The sequence below is a fragment of the Thamnophis elegans genome, chromosome 1 (genome assembly GCF_009769535.1).
Source record: "Thamnophis elegans isolate rThaEle1 chromosome 1, rThaEle1.pri, whole genome shotgun sequence".
NCBI classification, from domain to species: Eukaryota; Metazoa; Chordata; class Lepidosauria; order Squamata; family Colubridae; genus Thamnophis; species Thamnophis elegans.
The window spans coordinates 67,169,110-67,189,363 of NC_045541.1; the positions used below are offsets into that span (position 1 = coordinate 67,169,110).

The 20,254-nt window shown below is 36.6% G+C and overlaps 2 protein-coding genes across 2 annotated transcripts; both read left to right on the plus strand.

Annotated features, from left to right (window-relative positions):
* The first annotated feature begins 10,829 nt into the window (after positions 1-10,829).
* LOC116514199 (olfactory receptor 4S2-like) lies at positions 10,830-11,786 on the plus strand. The gene has a single exon (XM_032225677.1). The coding sequence runs from the start codon at positions 10,830-10,832 to the stop codon at positions 11,784-11,786; it is 957 nt and encodes a 318-aa protein (XP_032081568.1).
* A 6,824-nt stretch (positions 11,787-18,610) lies between these two features.
* LOC116513845 (olfactory receptor 4S2-like) lies at positions 18,611-19,559 on the plus strand. The gene is given in 2 exon segments (XM_032225106.1): positions 18,611-19,020; positions 19,022-19,559. Coding segments are annotated over 2 exon segments (948 nt in total).
* The last annotated feature ends 695 nt before the right edge of the window (positions 19,560-20,254 follow it).

Here is a 20,254-nt window from a genome sequence, read left to right on the forward strand (position 1 = left end):
ATGATTGGAAGCCCTTGCAGCCACATAACACTAATTCTTTAGGTATTGCCCTGGCTACTAGTAGGCTTTCGAGTACAATTCAAAGTAACCTGTACATGTTTTGCGGCATGTTGCATGTATGCTTCCATCTTCTTCAAATAGAACAGATCCTTCTGGTATATTTGTCTCAAATATAGATGTTGAAGGCTTCCCTTTTTCTGCGACGTTCAAAACAAGGGTGTTTCCTACTATTTTCCCATCCCTGAAATCTCAAAGGCACTCTTCCTGATGGCATTTAGGAAGGCAGTTAAGGCAGAGCTCTTTTAGAAAGCTTTTAATCTAGAGCTTTAACCCTAAAGTTGCTGCTAATCAGGGGACACGGCAGGTAGACAATTTATGGATTTTGCAATATGTAGCGGCCTTTATATTGTAAATGAATGATAGTCTTTTGAGGAGCCTGATGGCAGATAAATGCCACAAACAAAAAGCAAACTGATTTTCTGTGGCCTCTAAATCAACTAAAAAGGTTTGTACAACATGTTCATTGATCTTTTTTTATGTTGGTTTCAAGAACATCCCTAGCAGAAATAAATCATTTCACTTGAAAGCTGTCTCTTGATGAAAGTATTTCATCACCATTAAGTGCATGAGTTGTTTTTCCTTATCATTTTCTTTTTAGTCACATACTGTAATTTATATTTAGGAATTTTTGTTTTGCTACCAGTTGGTTTATGTCAAGGCTTTCTTGAATTTCTTTCAATAAGTGAATAAAATATAAAAACTTGAGCATATATCAAGGACTATCTGAAAATCGTGCAGGGCTAGTTTAATGAAATTTATCTAACTGTTCTAGAAATAAACACTAATTCTGAAAACTGAAAAATTCCAGTTTATCTCTTTTTATCTATTAACACTGGTATGTTTAAGAACACAAATACTTGAACCATAGTTCTCTGATCAGTGGTGGGATTCAAATTTTTTTTACTACCTTTGTGGGCTTTGTGCATGTGGCATGGTTTTGTGGGCGTGGCAGGGGAAGGATACTGCAAAATCCCCATTCCGTCTCCACCTCACTAACTTGCTTTCCAGCTCTGTTCTCCTGTTCAGGGCAACAGGAGATCCGCTGGGAGGCTGGGAGCCAGTGGGCGTGAGGCCAGCCTATTTGCCGGTTCCCCGAACTACTCAAAAATTCTGCTACCGGTTCTCCAGAACCTGTCAGAACTGGCTGAACACCACCACTGTCCCGATGTGATTGAAGTTAACTTTGCATGCACTTTTTTTTAGTGTACTGTAGAATTTAGATCCCAAAATACTTGAGCATTTTGTAGAGGCAGAAAATAATGTTTCTCTCCCTCCCTCTCTCTCTCCCTCCCTCCCCCCTCTCTCTCACTCACTCACAAAAAAAACTACCATTTTTCTGTACCTATGCAGCAATCTACTACAGTGTGGCTAAATGATTTAATGAATATCCAGCACATGATGTGTGATTGTATGTTTATTTGTACTTGTATGCATGCATGTATGGATATATATTTTTTCTTGGAAGTTTTTGATGCATGGCTTTACATCTTCTTGCCATTTTAGCAGCATTATCACAGGACACCTCTCTGCATTTATTGAAGTCACTAACACTTCCGACTCTACTTTTCCTTAATTTTGTTGAATGAAATTGTCTCTGTACAGAACCTAATTTGGTTTGTGAATGCCTACTTTGATTTTCCAAATGAACCCTTCCATTGTTGACCCTCCAGGAGACATTTCTGCATCCAAAATTAAATACCTTATTTTTCAAGATACTCTACAAATGTATAACGTTCACTTCTGTATAATATATATTACAAGGAAAAGTAAATGTCTGTAGCAGCTGTGAAATTCATCAGCTAAGAGTATTAGGTATCTTCCTTTTCATTGTAGTGACATGATTATTAATACTCAGCACTTTTCCTCTTTAAACTGGTGCTTCAGTGTTTTAATGCTGTGTTTCAATACTACCTGGTAATTTACACAGGAGGCAACTATAATGAATGCTGGTGGGTGAGATATGTGTTCCTGTAATTACGATCTCTCCACTTCTTACAAATTGCCCACATTTCTCTTCCCTACTATATTTCTGAGTCAATGGAAACTGTTGGTTTGTTGATCAGAGTGCAGCATATTTATATTATTTGCATAGGATTCAAGAGATAAAATGGTATGCCAATAATGTCCACACCCAAATGAATATGGATTTTTTGGAAGGAGAGGGGGGAAATATCAAGTGCAAGCCAATATCCATTTCCCCAAAGGTTACTTCAACTTTGCTATGTCCATGAGGTTCATAGAATTTTCATACTGTACTCCACAGAATACTGTGTTTCCCCGAAAATAAGACAGGGTCTTATTTTCTTTTGACCCCTGAAATAAGCACTTGGCCTTATTTTCGGGGAGGTCTTATTATTTTTGAGGTGCAGGAGGCAGCGAGCGTGGTCACCTCATGGCTGCTGCTGTGTTGCAATATTTTCAGGGAAGTCTTACTATTTTTGAGGTGCAGGAGGCGGCAAGCGTGGTCACCTCATGGCTGCTGCTGTGTTGCAATATTTTTGGAGAGGGCTTATTTTGGGGGGAGGGCTTATTTTAGCATATGCATTCAAAATCCCAATTGGGCTTATTATCCAGGGAGGTCTTATTTTGGGGGAAACAGGGTATTTATATTTTAATTGTGTTGTTTTATAAATACTTTATTAACAATACAATAACTAAACTGTTCAGATTTTTCTTTAAATCAACTGTTGAGCATTCCCCCCTCCCCACTTTGTACGCTGGCCTTTGCCTGGCCTCTTTGTACGCTGGCCTTTGCCTGGCCAAGGTGGCGCAGTGGTTAAATGCAGCACTGCAGGCTACTGCTAGATCAGCAGGTCAGCGGTTCAAATCTCACCGGCTCAGGGTTGACTCAGCCTTCCATCCTTCTGAGGTGGGTAAAATGAGGACCCAGATTGTTGGGGGCAATATGCTGACTCTCTGTAAACCGCTTAGAGAGGCCTGAAAGGCCTATGAAGCGGTATATAAGTCTACTGCTATTGCTATTGCTCTTTTCCCCTAACTATAATATTATATCTTAAAACAGCATTACTTTACTTAAAAAGAATCGTAGAATAAAGCTGAGGTGAGAAACATATTAGGACATGACATTTCTTCTTTTCCTTTTATTTTTTCCAATCAATTTGTAAGAGTTGATTCCCAGAATGATAAAAATTCAAGAGGTGGTAATATAAATGGTTAAAAACGTTACTGTTGTCAGTGAAGAGACATACCTCTTCACTGGTCCATTTAAAATTTGTGCAAAAGAAACAGAAAGCCTCTGCCCTAATATACACAGACAAGTCAAAATAATTCCATTGTAGAAATTCTTGTATGCCTCTTTTATCTTAATAAAACTTTATAAGGAGAACTTTGTGATATTTGGAAAAGGTAGCGTCAGTCTTAAAATACCATGAGGCAAGCAGGGCTTCCTGTCAGAGGAGAATAGAGGACAAAATAGAAACCTAGAGACAAATGCTGTCACTCTATAAGAGAAAGGAGAAAAAGGACCAAGAAGGATTGGTAAGGGAGGTCCCATCAGTGGAATAAGACACAGGCCATGGGTTAAACAAAGCTGTGGGGCTCTAAAGGGAAATTCATGTGTTAACATTTTTATTTCTCTGTTACTCTTTCTTGGAATACTTATGATCCTTATTAATTTTCAAAATAAACAAAATACATTGTTTTTCTCTGAACTACTCGGCTTAGATGGAAAAATAGGTCCAACAGGTCCCATAGTGACAATTCGGATAAAGAAGTAATTAGCTTAACCATGGAACTCCCTGATCCTCAGAAATCAGTCCAAATTGGGATTCTGGGAAGAAGTGTATTGTTAGACATATAATCTGATATTTTCAAGTTCTTGACTTGCAGGAAGAACCTATTTGTAGAAAGCTGCACTTTTTCTTTAGACAAGTGCTCTGGTCATCACTTCCTTGGGTCCAGCTTTGGTGGTGGTGATGGTGAAACTGAGGACAGTCTCTTTTCTCTTTTCTCCTGTCTTTTGTGGAGGTGCATTCTTGTTTCCCTGAAGTCCATGTATGAAATATTTGAAGGGACAATCCAAATGTTATATTTTCTTCCTAGGGTTTCTTCACAGAGAAAAAAAAACTCAGAGAGAAGCACTCACCCTAGAGGATCAGTGTCTGCTACGTGTGGGAACATGCTGATTCAGTGTTGGAACAATGCTTCATTTGCTTCTGCTCTGCTCAGTGTGGAAACTGCTATAATTGTTTCATCTTCTCCCAGATAGCCAGCTTGTTGAAGATAGCTGTAGGTACCGTTACCTAGGGAACAGAACACTGTGGCAGTGATTTTGGTGATGACCACCACCTTCTCCCCACATCTATCAGATCTTCTCTAGGTCAGGTATGCAAACAGAACCTTTTCTGTTCTGCCCGAGTGACGTCTGCTAACTGTCTAGAGGAAGGTGGACCCAAGGAGAAGTGGAATGGCACTTACCTGCCTTTATTCTTGAGATCTTTGACAACCTGGGCCACTCTCCAGCTTTTTGGAAGGCCTCCAGCTTTTTGGAGGAGAAAGTTACAAATGAGGCATTGGGGATGAGGAAGCAAGTATGTCCCATGTAGATGTATGGTGGCATGAGCAAATTTTTATTCCACTTTCCTCTAAGGAGATCAAGATGATTCCTCCTACTTTTCCCCACAACAATAACCATTTGTGATATATCAGGCTGAGAGAAAGTCCCTAAACTCTGTAACTGAGGGCAGACTTAAACCCGGGTCTTCCTGCTCCTAATTCATGAAGTATAGCTGGAGTCTTTTCAGACCATGTTCTGTTATGTCCGGTTAAATACTTGTCCAGACTGAATGGGAGAACATTTTGGTAATGTTCCTGTTTTATCTGTGCAAGCTTGAACAATTTCTATCCCTCTTAGAATTACTCATCAGCCCCAGGAGATCATTCCCCATAACCTGAGAAGCTGTGAGTAACGTTTTTAGTTTAGCAGTGCCTGATTTTCCTCAACTGCTTGGCAGTCAGTTTATCATCACCACAGTTTTTGCCACTATTTTGTCAGCTATCACTTTCTATAGCAGTTTCAAGTAGAACTGTTTTTATATTGCCTTAGCACACACTTTCTAGCAGTGTTCATGCTGTGCCTTTCTCCCATCCTGCATTTCCAGCAGTCACCAAGTGTTGCCTTAGCATTGCTGCAGACCTTTGCTCCCTTTCTTTCTGAATTCAATTATTCTTTAAAGGAAAAAGGAGAACATAAAAATACAGATAAAACAACTGCTGTTGTAAAACTTGTGACCTTTGCTCCATCATGATTCTGTCCAGTCTATTCCTGTTCATAAAGTATTCCAGTATCTGAGGGGCTGCCATAGAGAAGAGAGGGAGCTCCATCATTAGAGGCATTCAAGAACAGATTGGACTGCCATTTGTCAGAAATGGTGTAGAGTGTCCTGCTAGGGCAGGGGGTTGGACTAGATGACCTACAAGGTCCCTTCCAACTCTTCTATTCTATTCTATTCTATTCTATTCTATTCTATTCTATTCTATTCTATTCTATTCTATTCTATTCTATTCTATTCTATTCTATTCTATTCTATTCTATTCTATTCTATCCTATCCTAGCCCATCCCATCCCATCCCATCCCATCCCATCCCATCCCATCCTATCCTGCATTTGTTCAAAGACTCCTATAAATGTGCTTTACCCAGTTACTGCTTTTCTAGGAGACTATGGGAGACAGAAGAGTCACAAGTGTGAACAGATTCTTCCGTACATTCAGTTGCTTATCTAAATATTCCCCCCTCAAAGCTGGCTTAAATAGTTGCTAAAAGAAGATAGCAAATGGGTCCTTTGCAAAGAACAGATCAGTTTTCTCAGCAAGGATTTTGGGAAAATTTCAGCTAGCAGATTCTCCATATCCCTCTCACTGGCAATAAAATGATGACAATGACAATGATAATGATTGGTTGCACCATCATCCAGATGTTTGGATGGGATTGAGTGTTATTGTCCACTTACTGAGTCCTTCCCAAGGACCTCAGATGGGCAGATATTTGTCATGCGATGTAAGCTGTTCCAGGCAAAGCTGCCATTTGCAATTGACTGATAGTGATTTTGTCAGTACTGACGGTGTTCAAGTGGTGCTCCAGATGTTTTGGGATTGCACCCAAGGTGCCTATTACTATTGATACTATCTTTTCTTTCTTCTGTCACAGTTGTTCTATTTGTAGATATAATAAATTGACACTGATCTGCTAGCCTCTCTTCTCTTTTGCCCTTCCCTGGAACTACAAATCAGATGCCTCAGGCAATTATATTATTTTGTTTAATGCATGTTCTGTTTCACTGAACTGGATTCATTCATGTCACACACTTTCCTCTTCTCTCCTGACATACTTTGCAAATGAAAATTGAAATATATTTTGTAAAACTGTTGTGAATGTGCTGCCATATTTAACATGTTATTTTATTAATGTGTGAGTCCAGCATGAATAAAATATTCATAAATAAAGGAGGATTTTTCCCTGCAATTTTTCAAATGGAGATATTTCATCATGAGTCTGAGATCTATATGATTCTTTATATGAAATGGTTGTGGAAAAATACCAAAATATACATTGTTTATAAGATGGACTTAGAATCGTCTTCCCTTTTTCATAGTAATTTATTTCATCTATAAATATCTAAATATCTGTAAATTCAAATTTGAACACTTGAAAACTAGTATTAATACTATCAGAAGAAGCAATATAGATCACCAACCGAATGTGTCACTGGTTGGGCACTTTAATTACTTTACTTTAATTTGGATAGAATCAATGTTCCTTCAAGCCAGCAGATTTTCTATTTAGTATAACAATTTCTAGGTCTTTCACACATCCGTGATGTGCTACCTTGCTGATGATGATTGTTCACTGCAGTGGTTCAATTAGTAATACAATTGTTAAGTGAATGTTGCTACCCTATTGACTTTGCTTGTCAGAATTTCATAAAAGATGATTGCATAACCCCAGGACACTGCAAACACCATAAATAAAAGTCATTTGCCAAGTGTCTAAATGTTGCTCAAGGGGATACTGCAATGGTCATAAGTGTGAAAAATGTCATAAGTCACTTTTTTCAGTGTTATTGTAACTTTGAACTGTTGTAACTTGAAGACTACTGGTAGCAATCTATAAGATTAATGAAGAATAGTATATTACTGCCTTTTGATTGGCACTAGATAGATTTTCTATTTTTTTATCAATTTGGTTATTCACCCCTTCCTCTTTTGACATCAAGCACAGGCATCTGCCTCTGCATCTTCTGCTTAAATATACTATACCGTTGTCAACTCAACTCCTAGTGATTATGATGACTTGGGACTCTTATTATACTCTTCAGCACCGTGCTTTAGTATGTATGCTGAAATGCTTCATGCATTCACATTAACTATCACAAGGTCAAAAGAATTTAAGGAGCTTTTAGGTTGACCATGCAGTATCAGTGTTAGCCTTATAGTATATACAAAATGCAGCTGCTCATTTTCTAACGATTCAAAATTGTATAGCAAAATAACACCGATATTGCAGGAGGTACATTAATTGCCAGTTGATTTTTGAGTCCAACTTAAAGTAGTGGTTATTACTTATAAAGATATTTATATCTTGGGTGCATACTAGCTTTGAACTCTTTGATTTTATTCATTTATTAAATTTATCTGCCACCCATCTCACCTTCAAAAGCAACTGCCTTCTACATCTTGGTGAAGAGAGCACAATTCTTCTCATTGTGCTGAGATAAAAATTGTTAAGAAATTGTTAAGAAAATTTATATTACAGTAGGGGAGAAGCAAGGAACAAGACTTATTAATTTTCTTATGAAAAGATGAAAAGTAATGCCCTGCCTCCCTTAGTAGTGCAACACAGCAAGCATCCTAAATCAATCATTTTCCAGAAATAAACATAAAGATGAAACATAAAAGAGATCTTTAAACAAACTACCAGTACTTATTTGAGAATAATATGAAATTTAACTCCTTCATTGGTTCCTATGTTTGCTGTCCTTCATTTTTTTGCTGGGCTCTTGTTATTTTGGTTTATGATTTTATATTAGTCCCTCTGCATAAAGAATAATAGTGAGATATTCCAGCTCCATCACTCACCTCCCTAAGGATTCTACCAATGGGCAAGTTTCGTTTAGTAATGACCAAAGCTAATAATATTTTCCAAAACCAGAAAATTTAAAAATACTCTGTTTCTGAGAATACTCCAAGAAAGTTAACAACTTAAGGGACATTGATTGTATGAATCCCACTGGTATTTAACTTATTAGTTATTATATTAATAGGATAGACATTTTCTGGAGCAGCAGAATACTGGTAAACTGCTTTTTTGAAGGAGGTGGTGCCGGCAAATATATAAGGTATAACTTAGACATTATTTATTCCATAGCATAAAATATAGGGATTTCTCTAAGCCCCCTTAGTTTTTATGTGCTTTTTGTTTTTCAACAATAATATCAGAGAGAGAGGGAGGGGGCATAAAAATGTAATCTTAAACACAATATGTTATTCTGGAATGCATTTCTTTTTAAAAAAATATACTGTGTCTTGATGTATGTATCAATTATTTCCTTTCCTTTAAAAAAAAACAGGTTTCCAAATAATTCCACTGTAATCAGTAAGATCTAAACATGCTTAACTTTGATGGAATTTTGCCCACTGATTTAAAACTGCATGAAAGCAATATATGTTCATGGCTCTTTGTTAATAATCTTACTATTGGTCTCAGTGGGTTTTTTAAAAATAAAATTACCCGATGCAGAGGAGACATATTGTTTAACCAGGTTACATAGAATGCAGAAAGATGTGCTTTAGAAATATTACAATATTTTACAATAATGAAATACAATATTACAATAATAAAATAAGAAGCTTACTTATTATGAATTTTTCAGGCATAGTTGAATCATGTGATGACGATCTGTAACATGTCTCTCCTAACAGTTTATATGTTCAGTGTAATCGACATATACGTTGGAAACGTATTTCAGCATTTATTAGACTTTAAGAATTCTTTATATACTTCCTCTGAAAAATACCTCTGCTTACTGAAGTGGTGGGCAACATTTTGGCAGTCAGAAGCTGAACATATTTAGCAAGGTAATCATATAATAATGTCAACGCAAATAGCAGGGGCAGAATTTTGAATACTTTTTTTCTCTTAGGGGAATGAAAATCTTATCCATCTCCTTCTCCCACATCTGAAAATGTAAGAAATATTTACTGAACAATGCACAACTGTGAGAATGAAAGTTTATTGTACATTAGTTGATTTAGAGAAAGCATTCAATAAAGTGGATAGTCTTGAATTAGGGAATTAGGGAATCTTTGGCATTAACATAGAACTAAAAGTTCTGAATGTGATAAGAGCAGTATATGATGGAAATCAAGCATGTAGGAGAATAAATCACATGTATAACTGTTCAACACTGAGCAAGAGAAGGAGGTATAATGTCCCTAAGTTTTTAATGTGTTTATGGATGTGTGTATAAGGAATGCTTGTGGTAATATTAGTGGCATCTGACTGAGGATGTGAATAAGGAGAAGGATGACTGAGGATGCAGACAATACCATATTGTTTCTGTGAACTTAAATTATTTTATTAGATGTAAGATAAATTGTATGATGAAATGAGAAGTAGGGATCTTATAAAGCTCAAGATCAAAGATCAAGATACCGGTATGTAATTTGTAATTGAGAGAAAAGCTGAGTGAATGTTTACAAAATGTTATACAATAAATGGAAGAAAAATACACCAAACTGATGGATTTGTGTCCCTTGATAGAATGATTTACTAAAGAGGGGAAAACAATTGAAAATTTTATGAGCTACAAATATTGATATAAACATGGTGGGAGGTATGTGGTTTGTTGCAAAAAATGAATGTTTGTTTACAGAAGCAACAATGCTTATGTGTGAGAGAGTGCTTTTCCCCACTCTGTTATATAGAAGTGCGATTTGGGTGTAAGGAAAGACATGAGAGTAAGTTGTATGCAATAGGAACAGAGCCCTTAATATTGTAAGTGTATTTGTAATAAATGAAGAAGATAGGGTCAAGAATAGACGAGTGTTGAATTACTATGGATGGAATACAAACATGAATAATTAGTATGGAAGAAGTATGTTGAAGAGATTTAGTCATATAGAAATAACTTAAGAGACTGAATCACATCACAAACTTAAAAAAGAGCAAGGTCAAGAGAAAGGAAAGATGAGAAAGTTATAATTGGATGAAGTTGATTCTCAGAAAGAGTTGAAGAGAACAAGACAGATCATGTGTGAATATAGATGTGATAGAAGCATAGAAGGTTTTGCAAGAACTATTTACCCTGAATAGGAATTGCATGATGAGGATAGATGTGGTGGATGGATGGATGGGGTAAATAGGGTGGATAGATAGAATTCTGAAGTGATATGAAAAGAAGCCCTGGAAATTCTGCTTATCAATTTCTATTTTAATATTCCCATCTTTGTTTTTTAAGAAAAAAAAGGTAATAGCAACTGGAAAATAAAACCGCATGAAGTACTTTCCCCTGATGGAATCGCTGTTTTTAAAAATGTTATGAGAATATTTATTAATTTATGCATAGACTCTCAATCAAGAATTCAATATATGATACCAAGTCTGCCATCTGAAATGATTAATATGTACTCTGTATCTTCAGATATCAATCAAAATTCTTTTAGGCATGTAAGATAAGACACAAATAATCAAAATATATGTTAATAAAATATGTCAGTCAATATTTATGCTGTTTTGCAGATCATCTAGATATGGATTTCCCATCCATGACATTCCACAGAAACAATGTGACTGAATTTATCCTCTTTGGCCTCACACAAAATGAAGAAATCCAGAAAATATGCTTTGTCCTGTTTATGTTCCTCTATTTAAACATTGTGCTTGGCAACCTTCTTATAGTAATCACTATAATCTTTAGCACCCACTTGACATCTCCCATGTATTACTTCCTTAGTTACTTATCCTTTGTGGACATCTGCTATTCCTCAGTCACAGCTCCCAAAATGATTGCAGATTTTCTTCTGGAAAGAAAAACCATCTCATTTATTGGTTGCATAGCTCAGCTCTTTGGAGTCCATTTCTTCGGCTGCACAGAAATCTTCATTCTTACAGTGATGGCCTATGACCGGTACATTGCAATTTGCAAACCACTACACTATACTACCATTATGACTAGGCGAGTCTGTGGGCAGATGATAGCAGCTTCTTGGGTAGGAGGGTTTCTTCACTCCTTGGTGCAAACTCTTGTCACCACCCAGCTTCCTTTTTGTGGTCCCAATGAAATTGACCATTATTTTTGTGATGTCCATCCTCTACTGAAACTGGCCTGTACAGATACCTATATGGTTGGCATCATAGTGGTTGCGAACAGTGGGATGATTGCTTTAAGCTGCTTCCTCATTTTAGTGGTGTCATATATTGTAATCTTGTCCTCCTTGAGATCTCATTCTTCTGAAGGACGTCATAAGGCTCTTTCTACTTGTGCTTCCCATGTTACAGTAGTGATTTTATTTTTTGGGCCATGTACCTTTACCTATATACGCCCTTCCAGTAACTTCTCAGAAGATAAGACAGTAGCTTTGTTTTACACGATTATCACCCCGATGTTGAACCCATTAATCTACACATTCAGAAATTCAGAGATGAAGAATGCTATTAAAAAATTATGGAGCAGAAAAATGTTTTCAACTGAAAAAACAAATATGTAAACAGAGCATGTGTAGAAATAGTTAAAACAGGATGTCCATCTTTTTGTGAAATTTTTATTTTACTACTGTCAATATATTATGCTGCTTTTAATATAGTTATTTCACTGACACTTCACATTTTATTTTGAGATACTTTGTTGTAAATCATTTGATGATTTGATTATAGAGCAATATAACACTGGGTTGAACATAACTTGGTAGCAGGGCATAAGTTAACAAATAAATCAAATTTGGATTGACAAAGCATTCAAGATTTCCCATTGGGATTTCATTATTTTATACAGTTTCTCTTCATTAACTTTATTTAGATATATGCACAGGTTCTAGCAGGTATGTGAAACTGCAAATTGATTTTGACCACAATTGGAGGTCGTCTTTTGGAAGCTCAAATCCAGGTCAGAAAATGTTCTAGTAACAGCACCATCACACACTGTTACAGAAACACATAGCAAGACAACCAAGAGGAATGCTGCTAATAACCACATTCCAACATAAAAATGCAGAGACTAGGCCACTAGTTCAGCAAAAATATCCTGTGGTATATTGATAAATACACTAAAGAGATCACAGTTTTGAATCATCTCCACCCTGCAATAAATTATTGTATTTTTTCATACCATAATAACAACAGGTCTATGAATCTAAACCCATGTAGGGATTCTCTTACATTAGTGTAAAAAAAAAGGCTGCTTGTGGAGGAAATTTCTCTAACTCTCGCATAGATATTCCCATTTACTGAAAAATACAGCATATTCTGAGAGGACCACCTCAAATATATCCAGGAAACATGTCACCCGCTACTCCAAAAGATACAGTTGGGTTTGGGACAGAATTCACAATAATTACAATTTAGCTTGGAATTTGGGTTGTAAGTCATTTTGATTGTTAAGTGGATCACCCTGTGACCTGACTTGAGTAATGGTGGTTGTTAACTGAATCGCTCATTCCATTTAATGAGCGAAAAGTGTCAGAAACCAACAACCAAAGTAGCATGAGTATGGACTGACTGTTGATACTGGTTGTAAATGTGAACTAGTTGCCATGTACCTGAAATGTGATCACGTGTTCATTGGGAGGAAGTAGCAGTCATAACTTTGAGGAAAGGTCATTGTAGGCTTTCTCATAATTTTGAATTGTTGTTTAGCAACTGGTAGTTAAACAAGGCTACCTGTATCCTTGAGGCCCCATTAGTTGCTGAAAAGAGCTTTTTTTCATAATGTAGCCAAACTGGAGAAAATGTTGTAGTTTGCAGATGCAAAATCAGATATACAGCATTACTGTAATAGAACGTGAGAATGACCTTGGAACACAAGGCAAAGGGACATGGCCAAGCGAATGATCAAATAAAAGGCAGCTGAGCCTGCAGCAAGAATGTGGGAGGACTAGAGGGTCAGAAGAGATGTGCCCTAGTTTAGGGGCTGTTAGGACTTACAAGATGCTGTTCATGTAGCTTTTCAACAAAGTAGAATTAGGTCATCTCATTGTGTTTTCTGTCTGGTGTTCCTCATAAGGCTGACATCAATCTTCCAAGTCTCGTGCTCTCTTTTAAAGAGAAGACTCCAAATCCCAGGGGATTCCACTATCTGCCGAGCATCTAAAGCAACAGATGAACAAGAGCCATGTCTACATTGTTTCCTAACCTATGCTGCAGATAACTAGATCTGAGATCCTGGGACTGATATTAGACTTTTGAGAGTAATTGGAGGTTTTGTGCTATTCTTCTGCCTCTCTGTTGTGCAGCAACATCTGTGCCGGAGCTGCCTAACACTGCTTTCCTTCACAAGAACCTTGAGATAAGGTGGGGTGTGTGCCACAATTAGATTAGCACATGCCTGACATTTATTTCCCATCTTTTATTTATTGGCTTTTATATTGGACTGTTGTTTGGAACTTTGTATGCCATCCAGAGTCATTGATGAGATGGATGCTTTAGGAAGCTTAGTTAGTTTATGAAATAATTAATTCTTGGTATCACTAGAATGGAAGCATGAAACTGAAGCAGATGGGGATGAGGCAGAGGGTACTCTGTAGGGATTAGGTCATTGGACCAGCCAGACATAAAAGGATTCAGATACATTGACACCAGACATGCTATCAAATTACTTTGCTTTGGAGATATGTTCCCATTGCTCCTATGCAAATACTTTTCTTAATAACTTAATTGCTGTTAATAACAATTATATTAAAGAATAGCTAATCTGTGGTGGCTAAGAGATCTTGGATATATTCTTTTAAAATAATGAAAGCTGCCCTGAGGGGTGGGAGCCCAATCAAACTTGTAACCATGATGGGGGAGGACAGAGTGCCTGAGTAGTTCATAGGCACAGTGCTGCTTCCTTTTCATCCATGTTTGTTCAGGATGATCCATCTGCCAATCAATTTGCAACTGCCAATCAAGATGCAGGCAGGAGGCAAGATGGCTGCCATAGAACTTATGAGGAAGAGGCTGAATATATACAGTCCAGGCCAGTGGTGACATGTAATTTTTTTTGCCACCAGTTCTCTGGGCGTGGCTTGGTGATGGTGGGTCATGTCTGTGGCCAACTTTAAAACATTTTTAAAGCATTTTTTACTACCTATTCGCCCGAACTTGCAGAAAAAAATGCTTTAAAATGTGGGGGTCGGGGTGGGGAAGCTTCCAATGATCATGCAGATCAGATGTGCGTCGCACATCATGGGAAGCTTTTTTTTCACATTTTAAAGCATTTTGTTTCCTGCCGGTTCAGGTGAATAGGCAGGACAAAATGCTTTTAAAAAGCGGGGGTGGAGGGGAGCTGAGCCGCATGATACCTGGAAGCTTTTTTTAACCAACAATTTGCAGAACCAGCAACAAACGTCCTTATCGGTTCGCTTGAACCATTATGAACCAGTAGCATTTCAACCGTGGTCCAAACCTAGTCTAAATAAAGAAGCAAACTAAAGCAGTTCTGAAGAGAAGAGGCAATCAGAACGTAGGCAGCAGGTGAGGAAAATGGGAGAGAGAGTCATTAATTTCCTTTCCTCAGACTAGTGAAAGGGAAAAGTTCTTCCAGTCGTTTCCTATGATGGTGCAAAGATTGGGAAGAGAAGAGAACACAAGAAGCTCAGCCAGGAACAAATAAGCAGAAAAGGCAAAGAAAAAGTCAAGGCTTTGGCAGAGCATAAATAGAAGGCAGAAGCTTTAATAAAAACAATAGAAAAAAGATAAAGCAGATTGCATTCTAAGCTTTCCTTCTGTAAAATAAATCTCTACTAAAGGAAAATACAAACCCAACCAACTTCCACGTTTCCAATGAGTCTGGGTCAGGTTCAAAAGAAAAAAATCTCAGGAATCGAAAACTATTTTTTTTCCAGTTTAGCCCAGAAATGATAGACTCATGGTATCTACCATTTTACTAAATATAGTACTAAGAGTCCAGAAGTAGAAAAAAAATCTACTGGCATATCTTACTAGTAGCTCTATCATCTAGGAGTGCCCAGTCATGATGACCTGTTTATCTTTGTCCTTGACAGTAGGCAACCTTTGAATGATAGTGGGTACATTCAGCCCCTAAACTTTCTTGAAGGCTTCAGTATATGATCCAATGAAGAGGTGATATAACTTCTTAGGAACCAAAGTTTTCTTCTTTTTCTTCTAGAAGGCTTTAAGGATGAGAATAGGAGCGGGAGATAGACAATCTTCATTTCCAAAATGAACCTCAAAGGAATACCCCAAATCATTATTTTTTAGATCTGTTTAGAGCCATTTGCAGGATTTTGATTGAGAATCTATTTGATACTATGCAAATTCCACTTCCAAGTTTCAACACACACACTGGGAAGAAATAATATGGGGAGAAAGAGAAAGGAGAAGAGTTGGATCAATCAATAAAAATCAGTTTGTCACAGTGACTTGCAACCATCATTTCTACCTCATTGTATCTGCCCTGCTGACCTTCTTTAGTCCCCCCCCCCCCACTCCAAGACTCCTTGGGGAAAAGTTGGGTGCATTTTTCAGGACAGGATGAAAGTGACAAAGGTCCTGTAATCACCCAGATTTGTTTTCTTTTACAACAATTTGGATTTGGATAACAGGTATGAATGAATCCTTGAAATTGGATTGCCCTGTGACTCTGTAGGATTAAAGATTGTGGGAATTTTAGATCCTGGGATTATTCCCACTAAATTCCAGCATTCTTCTTGCTTTTTCTTGCATCCCCTTTAATTACTTTCTTTGTTTCTTATCATCTACATATTTTTGCACATTTCCATGGAAACCTGTCAGGACTGGGTATTTTTCATTATGGTCAGATGTGTTAGAGCCAGTTTACCATGTGTTCAATTCCAAAGGATGTTTAAAGACATATAGTCATGAGGATAAAACTAACTGCCACAGATGTCGCCTTCCACAGTTTAGCCACAATTTTGCTTCTGAAAAATTGGATAATTATCTCATCCATATAGTGCCTGGCTTCTAACTCTTAGGTTAGGAGCATGCTTTAATATTTAAAAGGCATACTTTCTGAACAAATATGAAGCCTTTCCCAATTTTGGTGCTCTTCAGATAATGATGGGACATATCTGGAGGTTGAAGAAAACTGCTATAAGACTTCACTTTAAAAAGGTGCTAATTAACTACTACAAAACAAATTGGATTGAGTTGTATGGTTAAAAAGAGCTCATAGTTTAGCATTTATTTCCTTTTGGGAAAGTTTGAAATACTTCTGGGAGATTGTTAACTGAATCAGTGATGTAATGGTAGAATCTATTCAAACATTGCATTTCATAATTCTTAATAAGGCAAGCGAAATAACCTGTAAAAACAAGTTCTTTTGATGGAAAAAGAAAGATCCATTGGTTTCATTTGAGGGCATCTTTGTTAGAGCTGGAAGATCCTGTAGACTAGAGAGGCCTCAAGCAATCAGGTAATAATTGGAGATCAGCTATAACTGCTCTATAACAGTTCTACCTGGTTTCAAAGTTTTGTTTAAGACTTACTCTGTGGCATATATATGCTATTGAGAAATACTCTTGTTTTGCAATTAGTTCCGATATGTTTCTGTAATCTAAATTAAAAATAGTCATAATTTAAATCATGTACAATTTGGTTTTTCCTCTCCAAAGCACTAGGAACTATTCTATTGATTACCAAATAAATGTGGCTTAAATTTTCTAGCAGAATGAAAACATTAGGGAGGGGTTGCAGGGGAAGCTAACCACCTGGAAGGGAAAGAGTGAATATAGCTGCCATACTGGCCTGCAAAAATATGAATTACTCTTAGGCAACATTTTCTCTGTATGTTTCTTTAGTGATTCCTGAGCTTGGTTGTTTGCTTGTAGACATTCATTGTCCAGTGCTATTGAAGATGGGTGGTGACAAAATGTCTGCAAGCAAATAACCAGGATCAGACAACACCAAGGATTTCACAGTTCAACTCTGAGCCATATATATTCTCTTCTATTGGTGCCTTTTTTACCATGCCATATCCAGGTTAGCCACTGTAGGAGTCATATGTATGTATGTATGTATGTATGTATGTAGGTAGGTAGGTAGATAGATATAGATATAGATATAGATATAGATATAGATATAGATATAGATATAGATATAGATATAGATATAGATATAGATATAGATATAGATATAGATATATAGCTATATAGCTATATAGATACATAGATACATAGATACATAGATACATAGATACATAGATACATAGATACATAGATACATAGATACATAGATACATAGATACATAGATACATAGATACATAGATATATAGATATAGATAGATAGTTATTCTATCTATCTATCTATCTATCTATCTATCTATCTATCTATCTATCTATCTATCATCTATCTATCTATCTATCTATCTATCTATCTATCTATCTATCTATCTATCTCTACAGTCTTTAAACTTCTACTGTCTTAGAAATACAGAGAAAGAATGGAGAAATCCAGATGATCATTACATAGCAATTGCTTTAATGCCATTTAGTGCTTGTCTAAATGTTTACATCCCAGTCCCAGTGTGATATATTGCTTCATTTAAGCCAGTGGGCACCAAATTGCAGCCTTAATTATTCGGACTTCATCCAGCTGAAAAGAACATAAAGGGCAGCAAAAGATGGTATTCCAATATTTGAGTACCCTCCTATCTAGCTGTGTATTACAACTCAATTCTGTGCAAGAGATTCTGAAAACCCTGTTTATAAAAAAGGGGGAACAGGATTTGAAAAATTTATTCTTGTAATGGGTCTTTCTTACTGTTAGATGACTGAATCAAGACATTGGCTGTGATTTACATTTGATTCCAGCAGAACAAAACAACACCAATGGCATTCAGGGATGCTTTTCTATAAAACCAGTAGCTGATTTTGGAACATTTATGAAATGTGAAGATTTTGACAGGGTTGTTTGTATGACTGAATGAGGGCAAGATTGGTTAACATAATGTTTGAATAAACATTGAAAAAATGCATTTAATGTTTTAACATTTGGCTTTACAAATTTCTGATTTGACCTTGCAAGGTTGCATAGGTTACAAACTTTTTTTCATGAAAAGTTTCTTTAATGCCCTGTAATATTGCTGTGCTTCAGTATTTCCTAAAATGATTTCCCTGATTTGCTGAACACACATGACATTTCTGACAACTGTTTATCTTCATTACATTTTAGGGTAAACGTTCCTTGCATGTGAAAGAATCAGGACCCTGACAACATCCAGTTCAAGAATTTTTTCAGTCTCTGTTGGTGTGTATACATATTTTGCTTAAAAAAAATCCCCACCTGTAAAGCTTTAATCCCCAATATTCCTAATTTTATATGATATGCTGTAATGCGTTATCTAGCTTTGAGAATATGGAGAACAAAAATAATGTATCTGAATTCATCTTGCTGGGGCTTACTCAGAATCAAGAGTTGCAGAAAGTTTGCTTTGGTCTATTTTTGATCTTCTACATGGCAATTCTTCTGGGTAATCTACTGATCATAGTCACAATCAAGAGCAGTCATCAACTGATTTCTCCAATGTATTTCTTTCTCAGTTACCTTTCCTTCATAGATATCTGTTACTCCTCTGTCACAGCTCCCAAACTGATAGCGGACTTCCTTGTGAAGAAGAAAACCATCTCTTTTGTTGGTTGCATAGCACAGCTTTTTGGAGGTCACTTTTTGGGTTGTACTGAAATTTTTCTCCTCACACTGATGGCATATGATCGATGTATTGCAATCACCAAGCCTCTCCATTATAGCACTATTATGAATAAGAGGGTGCAGTTGGATGGTGAGTATGTCATGGCTGGGTGGCTTTGTACATTCAATGGCACAGACACTCCTTATTATACAGCTTCCCTTTTGTGGGCCTAATGAAATTGACCACTATTTTTGTGATGTTCACCCTTTATTGAAATTAGCCTGCACTGATACCTACATTATTGGACTTATTGTCATTGCCAACACTGGCATGATTTCACTCACTTGTTTTCTTGTGCTGACTGTTTCTTACATTGTTATCCTATTCACAATCAGAACTCGTTCTTCTGAAGGCCGTCTCAAGGCTCTTTCCACCTGTGGTTCTCACTTCACAGTTGTGATTCTGTTTTTGGGGCCCTGCATCTTCCTTTACATGAGGCCTTCAACCACATTCTCAGAGGACAAAAGTGTGGCTGTTTTCTATACTATTATAACTCCCATGCTCAATCCATTAATTTACACTTTGAGAAATGAGGAGGTAAAGAATGCCATGAGAAAATTATGGAGCAAAAATGCAATTTTGTCTAGGAAATTAAAAGTGGATTTAAAAATATAACCTTGGTTTAATCAAATATCATATCAAAAGTGCAGAAAAGTGTATTAGTATCAGAACTGGGCCTATTGGAAAAGAGACTTTTCTATCTTTAGCAAGGTTTCAATAAAATGCATCTTTTCTTCTTGAAATAATAAGTGAAACGTCTAATTTGTATGATTTAGGTTTTAATGTAAAATATAAAGGATATTTTCCCTTAAGATTCACGGCTAAGGGAAAGAAGATTTAATTTCTTCTCTTGATAAGCACTGAAAACCATGATTGTTATATTTTGAGATTTAATATTTAGTTAAAAATAAATATTGTTGTTACAACCTCATTTACTATTACCTGTGGTCAATAAAGAGGGAAAATATTTAACTTAATATTCCATGTCACATTTATTGTAGACTTCATTAAATTATCACAAGTTTAATATAAAATGTTAGTGTTCAAGGAAGAATGAACATATATTCATGTGGGCATAGTGAAGAAAAAGCTTGGTGTTCGTACAATCCATAGAGGAATGATTTTCTACTTAAGAGGGAAAAAACACACATTTCACTGCACACTTCTTCCCTTTTTGAGCAAAGCTGCTTTTATAACTTCAGGATCCAATGACTTAAGCTTAATGCTAAACCACCATTTATTGCTGCAGTAGTTGGAAAGCATTGAAAGTCCATTAAGATAATGCATTTTTACAAGAGGTAAATCTTGTA